General features: G+C 44.0%; 1 protein-coding gene across 2 annotated transcripts in view; it reads left to right on the top strand.

The window, feature by feature from the left end:
• PLEKHA5 (pleckstrin homology domain containing A5) overlaps nt 1–21,341 on the top strand; it is a 1,264,477-nt gene that overhangs the window by 481,920 nt on the left and 761,216 nt on the right. For both annotated transcript variants that reach the window (XM_053719122.1, XM_053719123.1), the window contains exon 4: nt 9,393–9,476. In XM_053719122.1, the coding sequence (XP_053575097.1) occupies nt 9,393–9,476 (84 nt within the window). The remainder of the gene's footprint in view (nt 1–9,392; nt 9,477–21,341) is intronic.

Genomic DNA, 21,341 nt, shown 5'->3' with positions numbered 1-21,341 from the left:
TGGCACACAGTCTGACGTTAGATGGCACACAGGCTGACGTTAGATGGCACACAGGCTGACGTTAGATGGCACACAGGCTGACATTAGATGGCACACAGGCTGACATTAGATGGCACACAGTCTGACATTAGATGGCACACAGGCTGACGTTAGATGGCACACAGGCTGACGTTAGATGGCACACAGTCTGACGTTAGATGGCACACAGGCTGACATTAGATGGCACACAGGCTGACATTAGATAGCACACAGGCTGACATTAGATGGCACACAGTCTGACGTTAGATGGCACACAGGCTGACATTAGATAGCACACAGGCTGACATTAGATGGCACACAGGCTGACATTAGATGGCACACAGTCTGACGTTAGATGGCACACAGGCTGACATTAGATGGCACACAGGCTGACATTAGATGGCACACAGGCTGACATTAGATGGCACACAGTCTGACATTAGATAGCACACAGTCTGACGTTAGATAGCACACAGGCTGACGTTAGATGGCACACAGGCTGACATTAGATAGCACACAGTCTGACATTAGATGGCACACAGTCTGACATTAGATGGCACACAGGCTGACATTAGATGGCACACAGGCTGACATTAGATAGCACACAGGCTGACATTAGATGGCACACAGTCTGACGTTAGATAGCACACAGGCTGACATTAGATGGCACACAGGCTGACATTGGATGGCACACAGGCTGACGTTAGATGGCACACAGGCTGACATTAGATGGCACACAGGCTGACATTAGATGGCACACAGGCTGACATTAGATGGCACACAGGCTGACATTAGATGGCACACAGGCTGACGTTAGATGGCACACAGGCTGACGTTAGATGGCACACAGTCTGACGTTAGATGGCACACAGTCTGACGTTAGATGACACACAGTCTGACGTTAGATGGCACACAGGCTGACGTTAGATGGCACACAGGCTGACGTTAGATGGCACACAGCTCACACACAGGCTGACATTAGATGGCACACAGCTCACACACAGGCTGACATTAGATGGCACACAGGCTGACATTAGATGGTACACAGCTCACACACAGGCTGACATTAGATGGCACACAGCTCACACACAGGCTGACATTAGATGGCACACAGGCTGACGTTAGATGACACACAGGCTGACGTTAGATGGCACACAGGCTGACATTAGATGGTACACAGGCTGACATTAGATGGCACACAGGCTGACGTTAGATGGCACACAGGCTGACGTTAGATGGCACACAGGCTGACGTTAGATGACACACAGGCTGACGTTAGATGGCACACAGGCTGACATTAGATGGTACACAGGCTGACGTTAGATGGCACACAGGCTGACGTTAGATGGCACACAGGCTGACGTTAGATGGCACACAGGCTGACGTTAGATGGCACACAGGCTGACGTTAGATGGCACACAGGCTGACATTGGATGGCACACAGGCTGACGTTAGATGGCACACAGGCTGACGTTAGATGGCACACAGGCTGACATTAGATGGCACACAGGCTGACATTAGATGGCACACAGGCTGACGTTAGATGGCACACAGGCTGACGTTAGATGGCACACAGGCTGACGTTAGATGACACACAGGCTGACGTTAGATGACACACAGGCTGACGTTAGATGGCACACAGTCTGACGTTAGATGGCACACAGTCTGACGTTAGATGGCACACAGGCTGACATTAGATGACACACAGTCTGACGTTAGATGGCACACAGCTCACACACAGGCTGACATTAGATGGCACACAGCTCACACACAGGCTGACATTAGATGGCACACAGCTCACACACAGGCTGACATTGGATGGCACACAGTCTGACGTTAGATGACACACAGGCTGACGTTAGATGGCACACAGGCTGACATTAGATGGCACACAGTCTGACGTTAGATGGCACACAGGCTGACATTAGATGGCACACATTCTGACGTTAGATGGCACACAGCTCACACACAGGCTGACATTAGATGGCACACAGTCTGACGTTAGATGGCACACAGCTCACACACAGGCTGACATTAGATGGCACACAGCTCACACACAGGCTGACATTAGATGACACACAGGCTGACGTTAGATGGCACACAGGCTGACATTAGATGGCACACAGTCTGACGTTAGATGGCACACAGCTCACACACAGGCTGACATTAGATGGCACACAGTCTGACGTTAGATGGCACACAGCTCACACACAGGCTGACATTAGATGACACACAGGCTGACATTAGATGGCACACAGTCTGACATTAGATGGCACACAGCTCACACACAGGCTGACATTAGATGACACACAGGCTGACGTTAGATGGCACACAGGCTGACGTTAGATGGCACACAGGCTGACGTTAGATGACACACAGGCTGACGTTAGATGGCACACAGGCTGACGTTAGATGGCACACAGGCTGACGTTAGATGGCACACAGGCTGACATTAGATGGCACACAGGCTGACATTAGATGGCACACAGGCTGACATTAGATGGCACACAGCTCACACACAGGCTGACGTTAGATGGCACATGGCCGGCACACAGGCTGAAATTACCTATCACATGGCCGGCACACAGGCTGCAGCAGTAACAGGACAATAGGATGGTTTGTGCAAACAGAAACCAAAAACATGTAAACTTCTGTGTTACGGTACCAACAGTGTACCAAGGGTTAATACCAGATGAACAATGTCCTGCATAGGGAATCAGCAATTCACAACCCAGCCAGTTTCCCTGCAAACATGAGACCAAGCTCCACATTTCAGGTTTAAAAAAGAATAACTACTTTATTTGAAGGCAGCACACAGATTTATACACCCTGGCTTCAGGTTACAGAGGGCATTGGTTTAACAGTAAAGCAAACATATGAACAATGCATCAAACCTCTAACAATTGTCTATTCACAGGTAAAACAGATTAACATATTAAGTTAATTAACTAGGGAAGAACGTTTACTCAGACAATCTGATGTTGGGCAGTCTAGTTAACATAATCACACAAGGACACAATCAGTTTACCCAGACAGACTCCTGAGACACAATCAGATCTGAAACATACATAGAATACATCTTATTACAGAATATAGGAACAGTTCTTATTAGCTATAAAGTCTTTTATGCCCACTTGGCTTATAGAGTCACAATTGCTCCCAAAAGGTGCACTCACACCCTGTACCCATCCTGTATTTATGGATACAGGGTGACATAGACATAAGACAGAGTTATGAAAGTACATGGGGTGTCCAGCATATAAAATTCCATATTTCTTCTGTTATGTGTGATCAGTCCACGGGTCATCATTACTTCTGGGATATAACTCCTCCCCAACAGGAAATGCAAGAGGATTCACCCAGCAGAGCTGCATATAGCTCCTCCCCTCTACGTCAGTCCCAGTCATTCTCTTGCACCCAACGACTAGATAGGATGTGTGAGAGGACTATGGTGATTATACTTAGTTTTTATGACTTCAATCAAAAGTTTGTTATTTTAAAATAGCACCGGAGCGTGTTATTACTTCTCTGGCAGAGTTTGAGGAAGAATCTGTCAGAGTTTTTTTACTATGATTTTAACCGGAGTAGTTAAGATCATATTGCTGTTCTCGGCCATCTGAGGGAGGTAAAGGCTTCAGATCAGGGGACAGCGGGCAGATGAATCTGCATTGAGGTATGTAGCAGTTTTTATTTTCTGAATGGAATTGATGAGAAAATCCTGCCATACCGTTAAAATGACATGTATGTATACACTTCAGTATTCTGGGGATGGTATTTCACCGGAACTACTCTGTTAAAGGTCACTAATCCTTTTTAATAACTATTTATCATGTTAAACGTTTTTGCTGGAATGTAGAATCGTTTACATTGCTGAGGTACTGTGTGAATAAATATTTGGGCATTATTTTCCACTTGGCAGTTTTTTTTTTTTGCTTTAATTGTGACAGTTTCGTTTCTCTTCACTGCTGTGTGGGAGAGGGAGGGGCCGTTTTTGGCGCTCTTTGCTACGCATCAAAAAATACCAGTCAGTTACTTTTATATTTCCTGCATGATCCGGTTCATCTCTGATAGATCTCAGGGGTCTTCAAACTTCTTTGAAGGGAGGTAAATTCTCTCAGCAGAGCTGTGAGAATTCTTATAGTGACTGTGAATAAAAACGTTGCTTTGTATTTTTTATGTCAAATTTAATTATTGTTATTTTACTAATGGGAACAAACCTTTGCTAAAAGTTTTGTTGTTTTAAAGTTTGATGCTATAACTGTTTTTCAGTTCATTATTTCAACTGTCATTTAATCGTTAGTACCTCTTTGAGGCACAGTACGTTTTTTTGCTAAAAAAGATTATAACCAAGTTGTAAGTTTTTGCTAGTGTGTTAAACATGTCTGACTCAGAGGAAGATATCTGTGTCATTTGTTCCAATGCCAAGGTGGAGCCCAATAGAAATTTATGTACTAACTGTATTGATGCTACTTTAAATAAAAGTCAATCTGTACAATGTGAACAAATTTCACCAAACAGCGAGGGGAGAGTTATGCCGACTAACTCGCCTCACGCGGCAGTACCTGCATCTCCCGCCCGGGAGGTGCGTGATATTTTGGCGCCTAGTACATCTGGGCGGCCATTACAGATAACATTACAAGATATGGCTACTGTTATGACTGAAGTTTTGTCTAAATTACCAGAACTAAGAGGCAAGCGTGATCACTCTGGGGTGAGAACAGAGTGCGCTGACAGCTAGGGCCATGTCTGATACTGCGTCACAGCTCGCAGAGCATGAGGACGGAGAGCTTCATTCTGTGGGTGACGGTTCTGATCCAAACAGATTGGACTCAGATATTTCAAATTTTAAATTTAAATTGGAGAACCTCCGTGTATTACTAGGGGAGGTCTTAGCAGCTCTCAACGATTGTAACACCGTTGCAATACCAGAGAAACTGTGTAGGTTGGATAAATACTTTGCGGTACCGGCGAGTACTGACGTTTTTCCTATACCTAAGAGACTAACTGAAATTGTTACTAAGGAGTGGGATAGACCCGGTGTGCCGTTCTCACCCCCTCCAATATTTAGAAAGATGTTTCCAATAGACGCCACCACTCGGGACTTATGGCAAACGGTCCCCAAGGTGGAGGGAGCAGTTTCTACTTTAGCTAAGCGTACCACTATCCCGGTGGAGGATAGCTGTGCTTTCTCAGATCCAATGGATAAAAAATTAGAGGGTTACCTTAAGAAAATGTTTGTTCAACAAGGTTTTATATTACAACCCCTTGCATGTATCGCGCCGATTACGGCTGCGGCAGCATTTTGGATTGAGTCGCTTGAAGAGAACCTTAGTTCATCTACGCTAGACGACATTACGGACAGGCTTAGAGTCCTTAAACTAGCTAATTCCTTCATTTCGGAGGCCGTAGTACATTTAACCAAACTTACGGCTAAGAACTCAGGATTCGCCATACAGGCACGTAGGGCGCTGTGGCTAAAATCCTGGTCAGCTGATGTTACTTCTAAGTCCAAATTACTCAATATACCTTTCAAGGGGCAGTCTTTATTTGGGCCCGGTTTGAAAGAGATTATCGCTGACATTACAGGAGGTAAGGGCCACGCCCTACCTCAAGACAAAGTCAAAGCTAAGGCTAGACAGTCTAATTTTCGTCCCTTTCGGAACTTCAAAACAGGAGCAGCATCAACCTCCACTGCACCAAAACAGGAAGGAGCTGTTGCTCGTTACAGGCAAGGCTGGAAGCCTAACCAGTCCTGGAACAAGAGCAAGCAGGCCAGGAAACCTGCTGCTGCCCCAAAGACAGCATGAACCGAGAGCCCCCGATCCGGGACCGGATCTAGTGGGGGGCAGACTCTCTCTCTTCGCCCAGGCCTGGGCAAGAGATGTTCAGGATCCCTGGGCACTAGAGATCATATCTCAGGGATACCTTCTAGACTTCAAATTATCTCCCCCAAGAGGGAGATTTCATCTGTCAAGGTTGTCAACAAACCAGATAAAGAAAGAAGCGTTTCTACGCTGCGTACAAGATCTGTTATTAATGGGAGTGATCCATCCGGTTCCGCGGTCGGAACAAGGACAAGGGTTCTACTCAAACCTGTTTGTGGTTCCCAAAAAAGAGGGAACTTTCAGGCCAATCTTAGATTTAAAGATTCTAAACAAATTCCTAAGAGTTCCATCGTTCAAAATGGAAACTATTCGGACAATTTTACCCATGATCCAAGAGGGTCAGTACATGACCACTGTGGATTTAAAGGATGCTTACCTTCACATTCCGATCCACAAAGATCATCACCGGTACCTAAGGTTTGCCTTCTTAGACAGGCACTACCAGTTTGTAGCTCTTCCATTCGGATTGGCTACGGCTCCAAGAATCTTCACAAAGGTTCTGGGTGCCCTTCTGGCGGTACTAAGACCGCGAGGGATTTCGGTAGCTCCGTACCTAGACGACATTCTAATACAAGCTTCAAGCTTTCAAACTGCCAAGTCTCATACAGAGTTAGTTCTGGCATTTCTAAGGTCGCATGGATGGAAAGTGAACGAAAAGAAGAGTTCTCTCTTTCCTCTCACAAGAGTTCCATTCTTGGGGACTCTTATAGATTCTGTAGAAATGAAGATTTACCTGACAGAAGACAGGTTAACAAAGCTTCAAAATGCATGCCGTGTCCTTCATTCCATTCAACACCCGTCAGTAGCTCAATGCATGGAGGTGATCGGCTTAATGGTAGCGGCAATGGACATAGTACCTTTTGCACGCCTACATCTCAGACCGCTGCAATTATGCATGCTAAGTCAGTGGAATGGGGATTACTCAGATTTGTCCCCTACTCTGAATCTAAATCAAGAGACCAGAAATTCTCTTCTATGGTGGCTTTATCGGCCACACCTGTCCAGGGGGATGCCATTCAGCAGGCCAGACTGGACAATTGTAACAACAGACGCCAGCCTACTAGGTTGGGGCGCTGTCTGGAATTCTCTGAAGGCTCAGGGACTATGGAATCAGGAGGAGAGTCTCCTGCCAATAAACATTCTGGAATTGAGAGCGGTTCTCAATGCCCTTCTGGCTTGGCCCCAGTTAACAACTCGGGGGTTCATCAGGTTTCAGTCGGACAACATCACGACTGTAGCTTACATCAACCATCAGGGAGGGACAAGAAGCTCCCTAGCAATGATGGAAGTATCAAAGATAATTCGCTGGGCAGAGTCTCACTCTTGCCACCTGTCAGCAATCCACATCCCGGGAGTGGAGAACTGGGAAGCGGATTTCTTGAGTCGCCAGACTTTTCATCCGGGGGAGTGGGAACTTCATCCGGAGGTCTTTGCCCAAATACTTCGACGTTGGGGCAAACCAGAGATAGATCTCATGGCGTCTCGCCAGAACGCCAAACTTCCTCGCTACGGGTCCAGATCCAGGGATCCGGGAGCGGTTCTGATAGATGCTTTGACAGCACCTTGGAACTTCGGGATGGCTTATGTGTTTCCACCCTTTCCGCTGCTTCCTCGATTGATTGCCAAAATCAAGCAGGAGAGAGCATCAGTGATTCTAATAGCGCCTGCATGGCCACGCAGGACTTGGTATGCAGATCTAGTGGACATGTCATCCTGTCCGCCTTGGTCTCTACCTCTAAGACAGGACCTTCTGATACAGGGTCCATTCAAACATCAAAATCTAACTTCTCTGAAGCTGACTGCTTGGAAATTGAACGTTTGATTTTATCAAAACGTGGTTTTTCTGAGTCGGTTATTGATACCCTGATACAGGCTAGGAAGCCTGTTACCAGAAAGATTTACCATAAAATATGGCGTAAATACCTATACTGGTGCGAATCCAAACATTACTCCTGGAGTAAGGTTAGGATCTCTAGGATATTGTCTTTTCTACAAGAAGGGTTAGAAAAGGGTTTATCAGCTAGTTCATTAAAGGGACAGATTTCAGCTCTGTCCATCTTGTTACACAGGCGTCTGTCAGAAAATCCAGACGTCCAGGCTTTTTGTCAGGCTTTAGCTAGGATCAAGCCTGTGTTTAAAGCTGTTGCTCCGCCATGGAGTTTAAACTTAGTTCTTAACGTTTTACAGGGTGTTCCATTTGAACCCCTTCATTCCATTGATATAAAATTGTTATCTTGGAAAGTTCTGTTTTTAATGGCTATTTCCTCGGCTCGAAGAGTCTCTGAGTTATCAGCCTTACATTGTGATTCTCCTTATCTGATTTTTCACTCAGACAAGGTAGTTCTGCGTACTAAACCTGGGTTCTTACCTAAGGTGGTCACTAACAGGAATATCAATCAAGAGATTGTTGTTCCATCCTTGTGTCCAAATCCTTCTTCAAAGAAGGAACGTCTTCTACACAATCTGGATGTAGTTCGTGCCCTCAAGTTCTACTTGCAGGCAACTAAAGATTTTCGCCAAACTTCTTCCCTGTTTGTCGTTTATTCTGGACAGAGGAGAGGTCAAAAAGCTTCTGCTACCTCTCTCTCTTTTTGGCTTCGTAGCATAATACGTTTAGCCTATGAGACTGCTGGTCAGCAGCCTCCTGAAAGAATTACAGCTCACTCCACTAGAGCTGTGGCTTCCACTTGGGCCTTTAAGAATGAGGCCTCTGTTGAACAGATTTGCAAGGCTGCAACTTGGTCCTCGCTTCATACTTTTTCCAAATTTTACAAATTTGACACTTTTGCTTCTTCGGAGGCTATTTTTGGGAGAAAGGTTCTTCAGGCAGTGGTTCCTTCTATATAATGAGCCTGCCTATCCCTCCCGTCATCCGTGTACTTTTGCTTTGGTATTGGTATCCCAGAAGTAATGATGACCCGTGGACTGATCACACATAACAGAAGAAAACATAATTTATGCTTACCTGATAAATTCCTTTCTTCTGTTGTGTGATCAGTCCACGGCCCGCCCTGTTTTAAGGCAGGTAAATATCTTTTAAATTATACTCCAGTCACCACTTCACCCTTGGTTACTCCTTTCTCGTTGATTCTTGGTCGAATGACTGGGACTGACGTAGAGGGGAGGAGCTATATGCAGCTCTGCTGGGTGAATCCTCTTGCATTTCCTGTTGGGGAGGAGTTATATCCCAGAAGTAATGATGACCCGTGGACTGATCACACAACAGAAGAAAGGAATTTATCAGGTAAGCATAAATTATGTTTTTCATGCAGTCTCTGGGTATCCTTAAGCCCATGTACCTCCAGCCCAAAGAATGTTCCATAACAGGCCCTCCAATGTACAGTGGCGAGATTGGTTTCGTCACATTCTGTTTCTCTTTGTGCCAGTTATTTATTCAGTTACATCTGACAGGCCTTGATCAATGTAATATTTGATAATTAAAGGCACTTATGACTAATGTTTACTTTGTGTTTTCCTTTTTTTCTGCAGTCATAATGAGCGGAAAGTGACGTGCAAACACCCTGTCACAGCTCAGCCGTCGCAGGACAACTGTATCTTTGTGGTGAATGAGCAGTAAGTAATGATCGCGTCACTGCTGTGGCACGTTATGTTTCAGTACGTGGTTAGTAACTCACAACTTGCATATTATTTCCTTCTTAATATGAGGAGAGTCCACACCATCATTCCTTACTGTTGGTAAATACTGTATTCAGTAGTTGTGAAGTGAAGCGCTAAACTACTCCCACCTTGCCAATCTGGGGTAACTGCCTCCTTCCACGGTAGTTATGTATTATAGAAAAAACACAGAGTTAGATGGCGCTAAAAGCTGTGGGGTCCGTTAAACTACTAATAAATATCGTTAACACAACTTCTATTCCTTGTATATAATCAGGTCTTAGCCTCAGTAGAATCTCAATATATTGTGTTGCACAATTTAGATCTAATTAAATAAGTGAATTTACACAGCTGAGTGCAAAAAACAGAATATATTTAATGTTTAATAAAATTCACATTCAGTATCCAAATAAGTGTGCTTCCTATACATACATATATTAAAAAATGTCACCTTTGCAATAGGAAATCCTCACTCACTCTACATAGACCACTAAGAACACAGTAAAAATTCACATTCACTCCAAACCATATACACAAAAAAATAAAAGGGGATGATTTAAATATATCAGGTAAAATTATAAACAAACAATCAGTATATCTCACATAGTCATCATATGTCTGAGATTATAATGTTTTGATCGTAGAAATGTCTCTGTATAAACTGAATTTGTAACCAATAGCCAAAGACATGAAAAAAACGTTCTCTCTTTTCGTTTACAATGTCCCAAATCAGAATTAGCCCTTCAGGCTTTAGTTCTAAACTTCCCTTTCACATGGGAATATTCACCCGAGTTTCACGATCACCAAGCTGGACCTAGAGGCTTTCTTACCTCTCTCCTTAAGCTTTTCGCGGTGTGAGCTCACCCTTATCCTTCTCCGTTCACCTCTGCAGCTTCGGTGCACTGTCTCCATCCGGGACTCCTATGCTAGGATTATGCGTGTGACGTTGCCCGGCTTCCTTATTTCAGGTATTCAGATGTTTACTTGCGCAAGTAATGTTTCTCCAACATAGGTGTGTCCGGTCCACGGCGTCATCCTTACTTGTGGGATATTCTCTTCCCCAACAGGAAATGGCAAAGAGCCCAGCAAAGCTGGTCATATGATCCCTCCTAGGCTCCGCCTACCCCAGTCATTCTCTTTGCCGTTGCACAGGCAACATCTCCACGGAGATGGCTAAGAGTTTTTTGGTGTTTAAATGTAGTTTTATTCTTCAATCAAGTGTTTGTTATTTTAAAATAGTGCTGGTATGTACTATTTACTCTGAAACAGAAAAGAGAAGAAGATTTCTGTTTGTGAGAGGAAGATGATTTTAGCAGACGTTACTAAAATCGATTGCTGTTTCCACACAGGACTGTTGAGATGAAGTAACTTCAGTTGGGGGAAGCAGTTGGCAGACTTTTCTGCCTGAGGTATGATGGCCACATTTCTAACACGACTTGGTAATGCTGGAAGGCTGTCATTTTCCCTATGGGGACCGGTAAGCCATTTTCTTAGATTAAGTAAAAGAATAAAGGCTTTATAAGGGCTTAAAAAATTGGTAGACATTTTTCTGGGCTAAAACGATTACTTGCTAAGCATATTTGACAGATTATAGCGCTTTATAGTTATTATAATCTTGGGGATTGTTGTTAAAAAACGGCAGGCACTGTATGGACACCTTTTTCAGATTGGGGCCTTCTCTAGTCATAGGCAGAGCCTCATTTTCGCGCCACTAATGCGCAGTTGTTTTTGGAAGGCAAGGCATGCAGATGCATGTGTGAGGAGCTAGGATCCACTGAAAAAGCTTATAGAAGGCGTCATTTGGTATCGTATTCCCCTCTGGGCTTGGTTGGGTCTCAGCAAAGCAGATTCCTGGGACTGTATAGGGGTTAAATGTAAAAACGGCTCCGGTTCCGTTATTTTAAGGGTTAAAGCTTCCAAATTTGGTGTGCAATACTTTTAAGGCTTTAAGACACTGTGGTGAAATTTTGGTGAATTTTGAACAATTGCTTCATACTTTTTCGCATTTTCAGTAATAAAGTGTGTTCTGTTTAAAATTTAAAGTGACAGTAACGGTTTCATTTTAAAACGTTTTTTGTGCTTTGTTGACAAGTTTAAGCCTGTTTAACATGTCTGAACCATCAGATAAACGATGTTCTATATGTATGAATGCCAGTGTGTCTCCCCATTTAAATATATGTGATAATTGTGACATGGTGTCCAAACAAAGTAGGGACAATGATGCCACAGATAATAATAGTGCCCAAGATGAGTCTTCAGATGAGGGGAGTAAGCATGGTACTGCATCACCCCCTTCTGTGTCTACACCAGTTTTGCCCACACAAGAGGCCCCTAGTACATCTAGTGCGCCAATACTTATTACTATGCAACAATTAACGGCTGTTATGGATAATTCTATTAAAAATATTTTATCTAAAATGCCTACTTATCAAAGAAAGCGCGATTGCTCTGTTTTAAACACTGAAGAGCAAGAGGACGCTGATGATAACGCTTCTGACATACCCTCACACCAATCTGAAGGGGCCAGGAGGGAGGTTTTGTCTGAGGGAGAAATTTCAGATTCAGGGAAAATTTCTCAACAAGCTGAACCTGATGTTGTAACATTTAAATTTAAATTAGAACATCTCCGCGCACTGCTTAAGGAGGTATTATCTACTCTGGATGATTGTGACAATTTGGTCATTCCAGAGAAATTATGTAAGATGGACAAGTTCCTAGAGGTTCCGGTGCCCCCCGATGTTTTTCCTATACCCAAGCGGGTGGCGGACATAGTAAACAAGGAATGGGAAAGGCCCGGCATACCTTTTGTGCCTCCCCCTATATTTAAGAAATTATTTCCTATAGTCGACCCCAGAAAGGACTTATGGCAGACAGTCCCTAAGGTAGAGGGGGCGGTCTCTACTCTAAACAAACGCACTACTATTCCCATAGAAGATAGTTGTGCTTTTAAAGATCCTATGGATAAGAAATTAGAGGGTTTGCTTAAAAGAATGTTTGTTCAGCAAGGTTACCTTCTTCAACCAATTTCATGCATTGTTCCTGTCACTACGGCAGCGTGTTTCTGGTTCGAAGAACTAGAAAAGTCGCTCGATAAGGAATCTTCGTATGAGGAGATTATGGACAGAGTTCATGCACTCAAATTGGCTAACTCTTTTATTCTAGATGCCGCTTTGCAATTAGCGAGATTAGCGGCGAAAAATTCAGGGTTTGCTATCGTGGCGCGCAGAGCGCTCTGGCTAAAGTCTTGGTCAGCGGATGTGTCTTCCAAGACAAAATTGCTTAACATCCCTTTCAAGGGCAAAACACTGTTTGGTCCTGATTTGAAAGAGATTATTTCAGACATCACCGGAGGAAAGGGCCACGCCCTTCCTCAGGATAGGTCTTTTAAGGCTAGAAATAAGCCTAATTTCTCCAACATAGGTGTGTCCGGTCCACGGCTTCATCCTTACTTGTGGGATATTCTCTTCCCCAACAGGAAATGGCAAAGAGCCCAGCAAAGCTGATCACATGATCCCTCCTAGGCTCCGCCTTCCCCAGTCATTCTCTTTGCCGTTGTACAGGCAACATCTCCACGGAGATGGCTTAGAGTTTTTTGGTGTTTAAATGTAGTTTTTATTCTTCAATCAAGAGTTTGTTATTTTAAAATAGTGCTGGTATGTACTATTTACTCTGAAACAGGAAAGAGATGAAGATTTCTGTTTGTAAGAGGAAAATGATTTTAGCAACCGTTACTAAAATCGATGGCTGTTTCCACACAGGACTGTTGAGAGGAATTAACTTCAGTTGGGGGAAACAGTGAGCAGACTTTTGCTGCTTGAGGTATGACACATTTCTAACAAGACTCGGTAATGCTGGAAGCTGTCATTTTCCCTATGGGAACCGGTAAGCCATTTTCTTAGTTTAAGTAAAAGAATAAAGGGCTTCATTAGGGCTTAAAAAACTGGTAGACATTTTTCTGGGCTAAAACGATTACTTTACTAAGTATATTTGGCAGATTATTACTTTTAATAGTTGTTAAATCTTGGGGATTGTTTTAATAAAAACGGCAGGCACTGTATTGGACACCTTTTTCACTGGGGGCCTTTTCTAGTCATAGACAGAGCCTCATTTTCGCGCCTCTAATGCGCAGTTGTTTTTGGAAAGCATGGCATGCAGATGCATGTGTGAGGAGCTAAGAACCACTGAAAAAGCTTATAGAAGGCATCATTTGGTATCGTATTCCCCTCTGGGCTTGGTTGGGTCTCAGCAAAGCAGATACCTGGGACTGTATAGGGGTTAAATGTAAAAACGGCTCTGGTTCCGTTATTTTAAGGGTTAAAGCTTTCAAATTTGGTGTGCAATACTTTTAAGGCTTTAAGTTACTGTGGTGAAATTTTGGTGAAATTTGAACAATTCCTTCATACTTTTTCACATATTCAGTAATAGTGTGTTCAGTTTGAAATTTAAAGGGACAGTAACGGTTTTATTGTAAAACGTTTTTTGTGCTTTGTTCACAAGTTTAAGCCTGTTTAACATGTCTGAACCATCAGATAACGATGTTCTATATGTATGAAAGACAATGTGTCTCCCCATTTAAATATATGTGATATATTTGTGTCATAATGTCCAAACAAAGTAGGGATAATAATGCCATAGATATGATATTGCCCAAGATGATTCCTCTAATGAGGGGAGTAAGCATGGTACTGCATCATCCCCTTCTGTGTCTACACCAGTTTTGCCCACACAAGAGGCCCCTAGTACATCTAGTGCGCCAATACTTATTACCATACAACAATTAATGGCTGTAATGGATAATTCTATTGCATGCATTTTTTCCAAAATGCCTACTTATCAGAGAAAGCGTGATTGCTCTGTTTTAAACACTGAAGAGCAAGAGGACGCTGATGATATCTGTTCTGACATACCCTCACACCTATCTGAAGGGGCCAGGAGGGAGGTTTTGTCTGAGGGAGAAATTTCAGATTCAGGGAAAATTTCTCAACAAGCAGAACCTGATATTGTAACTTTTAAATTTAAATTTCAACATCTCCACGCACTACTTAAGGAGGTATTATCTACTCTGGATGATTGTGACAATTTGGTCATTCCAGAGAAATTAGGTAAGATGGACAAGTTCCTAGAGGTTCCGGTGCCCCCCGATGTTTTTCCTATACCCAAGCGGGTGGCGGACATAGTAAATAAGGAGTGGGAAAGGCCCGGCAGACCTTTTGTCCTCCCCCTATATTTAAGAAATTAGTTCCTATAGTCGACCCCAGAAAGGACTTATAGCATACAGTCCCCAAGGTCGAGGGGGCGGTTTCTACTCTAAACAAACGCACTTCTATTCCTATAGAAGATAGTTGTGCTTTCAAGATCCTATGGATTTAAGGTTAGAGGGTTTGCTTAAAAAGATGTTTGTTCAGCAAGGTTACCTTCTACAACCAATTTCATGCATTGTTCCTGTCACTACAGCTGCGTGTTTCTGGTTCGAAGAACTAGAAAAGTCGCTCAATAAAGAATCTTCGTACGAGGAGGTTTTGGACAGAGTTCAAGCTCTTAAATTGGCTAACACTTTTTTATTTTAGAGGCCGCTTTGCAATTAGCTAGATTAGCGGCGAATAATTCAGGGTTTGCTATCGTGGCGCGCAGAGCGCTTTTGCTTAACATCCCTTTCAAGGGTAAAACACTGTTTGGCCTTACCTGTGGCACTTCCATTCGGATTAGCCACTGCTCCAAGGATTTTCACAAGGGTACTAGGGTCCCTTCTAGCGGTGCTAAGACCAAGGGGCATTGCAGTAGTACCTTACTTGGACGACATCCTGATTCAAGTGTCGTCTCTGTCAAAAGCAAGGGCTCATACGGACATTGTCCTAGCCTTTCTCAGATCTTACAGGTGGAAAGTGAACATAGAAAAAAGTTCTCTGTCCCCGTCAACAAGAGTTCCCTTCTTGGGAACAATAATAGTTTCCTTAGAAATGAAGGTTTTTCTGACAGAGACCAGAAAATCAAAACTTCTAAGCTCTTGTCAGGTACTTCATTCTGTTCTTCTTCCTTCCATAGCGCAGTCCATGGAAGTAATAGGTTTGATGGTTGCGGCAATGGACATAGTTCCTTTTGCACGAATTCATCTAAGACCATTGCACCTGTGCATGCTCAGACAGTGGAATGGGGATTATACAGACTTGTCTCCGACGATACAAGTAGATCAAATAACCAGAGATTCACTCCGTTGGTGGCTGACCCTGGACAACCTGTCACAGGGAATGAGCTTCCGCAGACCAGAATAGGTCATTGTCACGACCGATGCCAGTCTGGTGGGCTGGGGCGCGGTCTGGGAACCCCTGAAAACTCAGGGTCTATGGTTTCGGGAAGACTCTCTTCTCCCGATAAACATAATGGAACTGAGAGCGATATTCAATGCTCTCAAGGCTTGGCCTCGACTAGCAAAGGCCAAATTCATAAGGTTTCAATCAGACATCATGACGACTGTTACATATATCAACCATCAGGGGGTAACAAGGAGTTCCCTGGCGATGGAGGAGCATCCGGGGGAGTGGGAACTCCATCTGGAAATCTTTGCCCAAATAACTCAATTATGGGGCATTCCAGACATGGTTCTGATGGCCTCTCGTCAGAACTTCATGGTCCCTTGTTACGGGTCCAAATCCAGGGATCCCAAGGCGACTCTATTGGATACAATAGTAGCACCTTGGATCTTCAACCTAGCTTATGTATTCCCACCGTTTCCTCTCATTCCCAGGCTGGTAGCCAGGATCAATCTGGAGAGGGCTTCGGTGACCTTGATAGTTCCTGTGTGGCCACGCAGGACTTGGTATGCAGACCTGGTGAATGTGTCATCGGCTCCACCATGGAAGCTACCTTTGAGACAGGACCTTCTTATTCAGGGTCCATTCAAACATCCGAATCTGGTTTTCCTCCAACTGACTGCTTGGAGTTTGAACGCTTGATTTTATCAAAGCGTGGGTTTTCAGATTCTGTAATAGATACTCTTATTCAGGCTAGAAAGCCTGTAACTAGAAAAATTTACCATAATATATGGAAAAAATATATCTGTTGGTGTGAATCTAAAGGATTCCCATGGAACAAGATAAAAATTCCTAAGATTCTTTCCTTTCTACAAGAAGGTTTGTAGAAAGGATTTTCTGCGAGTTCTCTGAAGGGACAGATCTCTGCTTTATCTGTTTTACTTCACAAAAGGCTGGCAGCTGTGCCAGACGTTTAAGCGTTTGTTCAGGCTCTGGTTAGAATCAAGCCTGTTTACAGACCTTTGACTCTTCCCTGGAGTCTTAATCTAGTTCTTTCAGTTCTTCAAGGGGTTCCGTTTGAACCCTTACATTCCGTAGATATTAAGTTATTATCTTGGAAAGTTTTGTTTTAGGTTGCAATTTCTTCCGCTAGAAGAGTTTCTGAGTTATCTGCTCTGCAGTGTTCTCTGCCCTATCTGGTCCATGCAGATAAGGTGGTTTTACGTACTGAGCCTGGTTTTCTTCCGAAGGTTGTTTCCAACAAAAATATTAACCAGGAGATAGTTGTACCTTCTTTGTGTCCGAATCCAGTTTCATAGAAGGAACGTTTGTTACACAATTTGGACGTTGTCCGTGCTCTAAAATTGTATTTAGATGCTACAAAGGATTTCAGACAAACATCTTCCTTGTTTGTTGTTTATTCTGGTAAAAGGAGAGGTCAAAAAGCAACTTCTACACCTCTATCTTTTTGGCTTAAAAGCATCATCAGATTGGCTTATGAGACTGCCGGACGGCAGCCTCCTGAAAGAATCACAGCTCATTCCACTAGGGCCGTGGCTTCCACATGGGCCTTTAAGAACGAGGCTTCTGTTGATCAGATATGTAAGGCAGCAACTTGGTCTTCACTGCACACTTTTACCAAATTTTACAAATTTGATACTTTTGCTTCTTCTGAGGCTATTTTTGGGAGAAAGGTTTTGCAAACCGTGGTGCCTTCCATCTAGGTGACCTGATTTGCTCCCTCCCATCATCCGTGTCCTAAAGCTTTGGTATTGGTTCCCACAAGTAAGGATGACGCCGTGGACCGGACACACCTATGTTGGAGAAAACAGAATTTATGTTTACCTGATAAATTACTTTCTCCAACGGTGTGTCCGGTCCACGGCCCGCCCTGGTTTTTTAATCAGGTCTGATGATTTATTTTCTTTAACTACAGTCACCACGGAATCATATGATTTCTCCTATGCAAATATTCCTCCTTTACGTCGGTCGAATGACTGGGGAAGGCGGAGCCTAGGAGGGATCATGTGACCAGCTTTGCTGGGCTCTTTGCCATTTCCTGTTGGGGAAGAGAATATCCCACAAGTAAGGATGACGCCGTGGACCTGACACACCGTTGGAGAAAGTAATTTATCAGGTAAACATAAATTCTGTTTTTCGTCCCTTTCGCAGAAACGGACCAGCCTCTGCTTCTACATCCTCTAAGCAAGAGGGTAATACTTCTCAACCCAAACCAGCCTGGAGACCGATGCAAGGCTGGAACAAGGGTAAGCAGGCCAAGAAGCCCGCCACTGCTACCAAAACAGCATGAAGGGATGGCCCCCGATCCGGGACCGGATCTGGTGGGGGGCAGACTTTCTCTCTTTGCTCAGGCCTGGGCAAGAGATGTTCAGGATCCTTGGGCACTAGAAATAGTTTCTCAAGGTTATCTCCTGGAATTCAAGGAACTACCCCCAAGGGGAAGGTTCCACAGGTCTCAATTATCTTCAAACCAAATAAAAAGACAGGCATTCTTACATTGTGTAGAAGACCTGTTAAGGATGGGAGTAATTCATCCAGTTCCAATAAGAGAACAAGGGATGGGATTTTACTCCAACCTGTTCATAGTTCCCAAAAAAGAGGGAACGTTCAGACCAATTCTAGATCTCAAGATCCTAAACAAATTTCTCAGGGTTCCATCATTCAAAATGGAAACCATTCGAAAGATCCTTCCTACCATCCAGGAAGGTCAATTTATGACCACGGTGGATTTAAAGGATGCGTACCTCCATATTCCTATCCACAAGGAACATCATCAGTTCCTAAGATTCGCTTTTCTGGAAAAGCATTACCAGTTTGTGGCACTTCCTTTCGGATTAGCCACTGCTCCGAGAATTTTCACAAAGGTACTAGGGTCCCTTCTAGCGGTTCTATGACCGAGGGGCATTGCAGTAGTACCGTACTTGGACGACATCCTGATTCAAGCGTCGTCTCTGTCAAAAGCAAAGGCTCATACGGACATAGTCCTAGCCTTTCTCAGATCTCACGGATGGAAAGTAAACATAGAAAAGAGCTCTCTTTCCCCGTCGACAAGAGTTCCCTTCTTGGGAACAATAATAGACTCCTTAGAAATGAGAATTTTCCTGACAGAGGTCAGAAAATCAAAACTTCTAAGCTCTTGTCAGGTTCTTCATTCTGTTCTTCGTCCTTCCATAGCGCAGTGCATGGAAGTAATAGGATTGATGGTTGCAGCAATGGACATAGTTCCTTTTGCACGAATTCATCTAAGACCATTACAACTGGGCATGCTCAAACAGTGGAATGGGGATTATACAGACTTGTCTCCGACGATTCAAGTAGATCAAAGGACCAGAGATTCACTCCGTTGGTGGCTGAACCCGGACAATCTGTCACAGGGAATGAGCTTCCGCAGACCAGAGTGGGTCATTGTCACGACCGACGCCAGTCTGGTGGGCTGGGGCGCGGTCTGGGAACCCCTGAAGGCTCAGGGTCTATGGTCTCGGGAAGAATCTCTTCTCCCGATAAACATTCTGGAACTAAGAGCGATATTCAATGCTCTCAAAGCTTGGCCTCATCTAGCAAAGGCCAAATTCATAAGGTTTCAATCAGACAACATGACGACAGTTGCATATATCAACCATCAGGGGGGAACAAGAAGTTCCCTGGCGATGGAGGAAGTGACCAAGATAATTCAATGGGCGGAGGATCACTCCTGCCACTTGTCTGCAATCCACATCCCAGGGGTGGAAAATTGGGAAGCGGATTTTCTGAGTCGTCAGACATTCCATCCGGGGGAGTGGGAACTCCACCCGGAAATCTTTGCCCAAATAACTCAATTATGGGGCATTCCAGACATGGATCTGATGGCGTCTCGTCAGAACTTCAAGGTTCCTTGTTACGGGTCCAGATCCAGGGATCCCAAGGCGACTCTAGTAGATGCACTAGTAGCACCTTGGACCTTCAACCTAGCTTATGTTTTCCCACCGTTTCCTCTCATTCCCAGGCTGGTAGCCAGGATCAACCAGGAGAGGGCTTCGGTAATCTTGATAGCTCCTGCGTGGCCACGCAGGACTTGGTATGCAGACCTGGTGAATATGTCATCGGCTCCACCATGGAAGCTACCTTTGAGACAGGACCTTCTTGTTCAAGGTCCATTCGTGCATCCGAATCTGGTCTCTCTCCAACTGACTGCTTGGAGATTGAACGCTTGATTTTATCAAAGCGTGGGTTTTCAGATTCTGTAATAGATACTCTGATTCAGGCTAGAAAGCCTGTAACTAGAAAAATTTACCATAAGATATGGAAAAAATATATCTATTGGTGTGAATCTAAAGGATTCCCATGGAACAAGATTAAAATTCCTAGGATTTTATCCTTTCTACAAGAGGGTTTGGAGAAGGGATTATCTGCAAGTTCTCTGAAGGGACAGATTTCTGCGTTATCTGTTTTACTTCACAAAAGGCTGGCAGCTTTGCCAGACGTTCAAGCGTTTGTTCAGGCTCTGGTTAGAATCAAGCCTGTTTACAGACCTTTGACTCCTCCCTGGAGTCTTAATCTGGTTCTTTCAGTTCTTCAAGGGGTTCCGTTTGAACCCTTACATTCCGTAGATATTAAGTTATTATCTTGGAAAGTTCTGTTTTTGGTTGCAATTTCTTCTGCTAGAAGAGTTTCTGAGTTATCTGCTCTGCAGTGTTCTCCGCCCTATCTGGTGTTCCATGCAGATAAGGTGGTTTTGCGTACTAAGCCTGGTTTTCTTCCGAAAGTTGTTTCCAACAAAAATATTAACCAGGAGATAGTTGTACCTTCTTTGTGTCCGAATCCAGTTTCAAAGAAGGAACGTTTGTTACACAATTTGGACGTAGTCCGTGCTCTAAAATTCTATTTAGAGGCCACTAAAGATATCAGACAAACTTCTTCTTTGTTTGTTGTTTATTCTGGTAAAAGGAGAGGTCAAAAAGCAACTTCTACCTCTTTCTTTTTGGCTTAAAAGCATTATCCGTTTGGCATATGAGACTGCCGGACGGCAGCCTCCTGAAAGAATCACAGCTCACTCCACTAGGGCTGTGGCTTCCACATGGGCCTTCAAGAACGAGGCTTCTGTTGACCAGATATGTAAGGCAGCGACTTGGTCTTCACTGCACACTTTTGCCAAATTTTACAAATTTGATACTTTTGCTTCTTCAGAGGCTATTTTTGGGAGAAAGGTTTTGCAAGCCGTGGTGCCTTCCATTTAGGTGACCTGATTTGCTCCCTCCCTTCATCCGTGTCCTAAAGCTTTGGTATTGGTTCCCACAAGTAAGGATGACGCCGTGGACCGGACACACCTATGTTGGAGAAAACAGAATTTATGCTTACCTGATAAATTACTTTCTCCAACGGTGTGTCCGGTCCACGGCCCGCCCTGGTTTTTTTTTTAATCAGGTCTGATGAATTATTTTCTCTAACTACAGTCACCACAGTATCATATGGTTTCTCCTATGCATATTTCCTCCTGTACGTCGGTCGAATGACTGGGGTAGGCGGAGCCTAGGAGGGATCATATGACCAGCTTTGCTGGGCTCTTTGCCATTTCCTG

This window comes from Bombina bombina, chromosome 6 (assembly GCF_027579735.1).
Source record: "Bombina bombina isolate aBomBom1 chromosome 6, aBomBom1.pri, whole genome shotgun sequence".
In the NCBI taxonomy this organism is placed as follows: domain Eukaryota; kingdom Metazoa; phylum Chordata; class Amphibia; order Anura; family Bombinatoridae; genus Bombina; species Bombina bombina.
The sequence above is the reverse complement of the archived record's forward strand: the minus strand, read 5'-3'. Positions and strand labels throughout refer to the sequence as shown.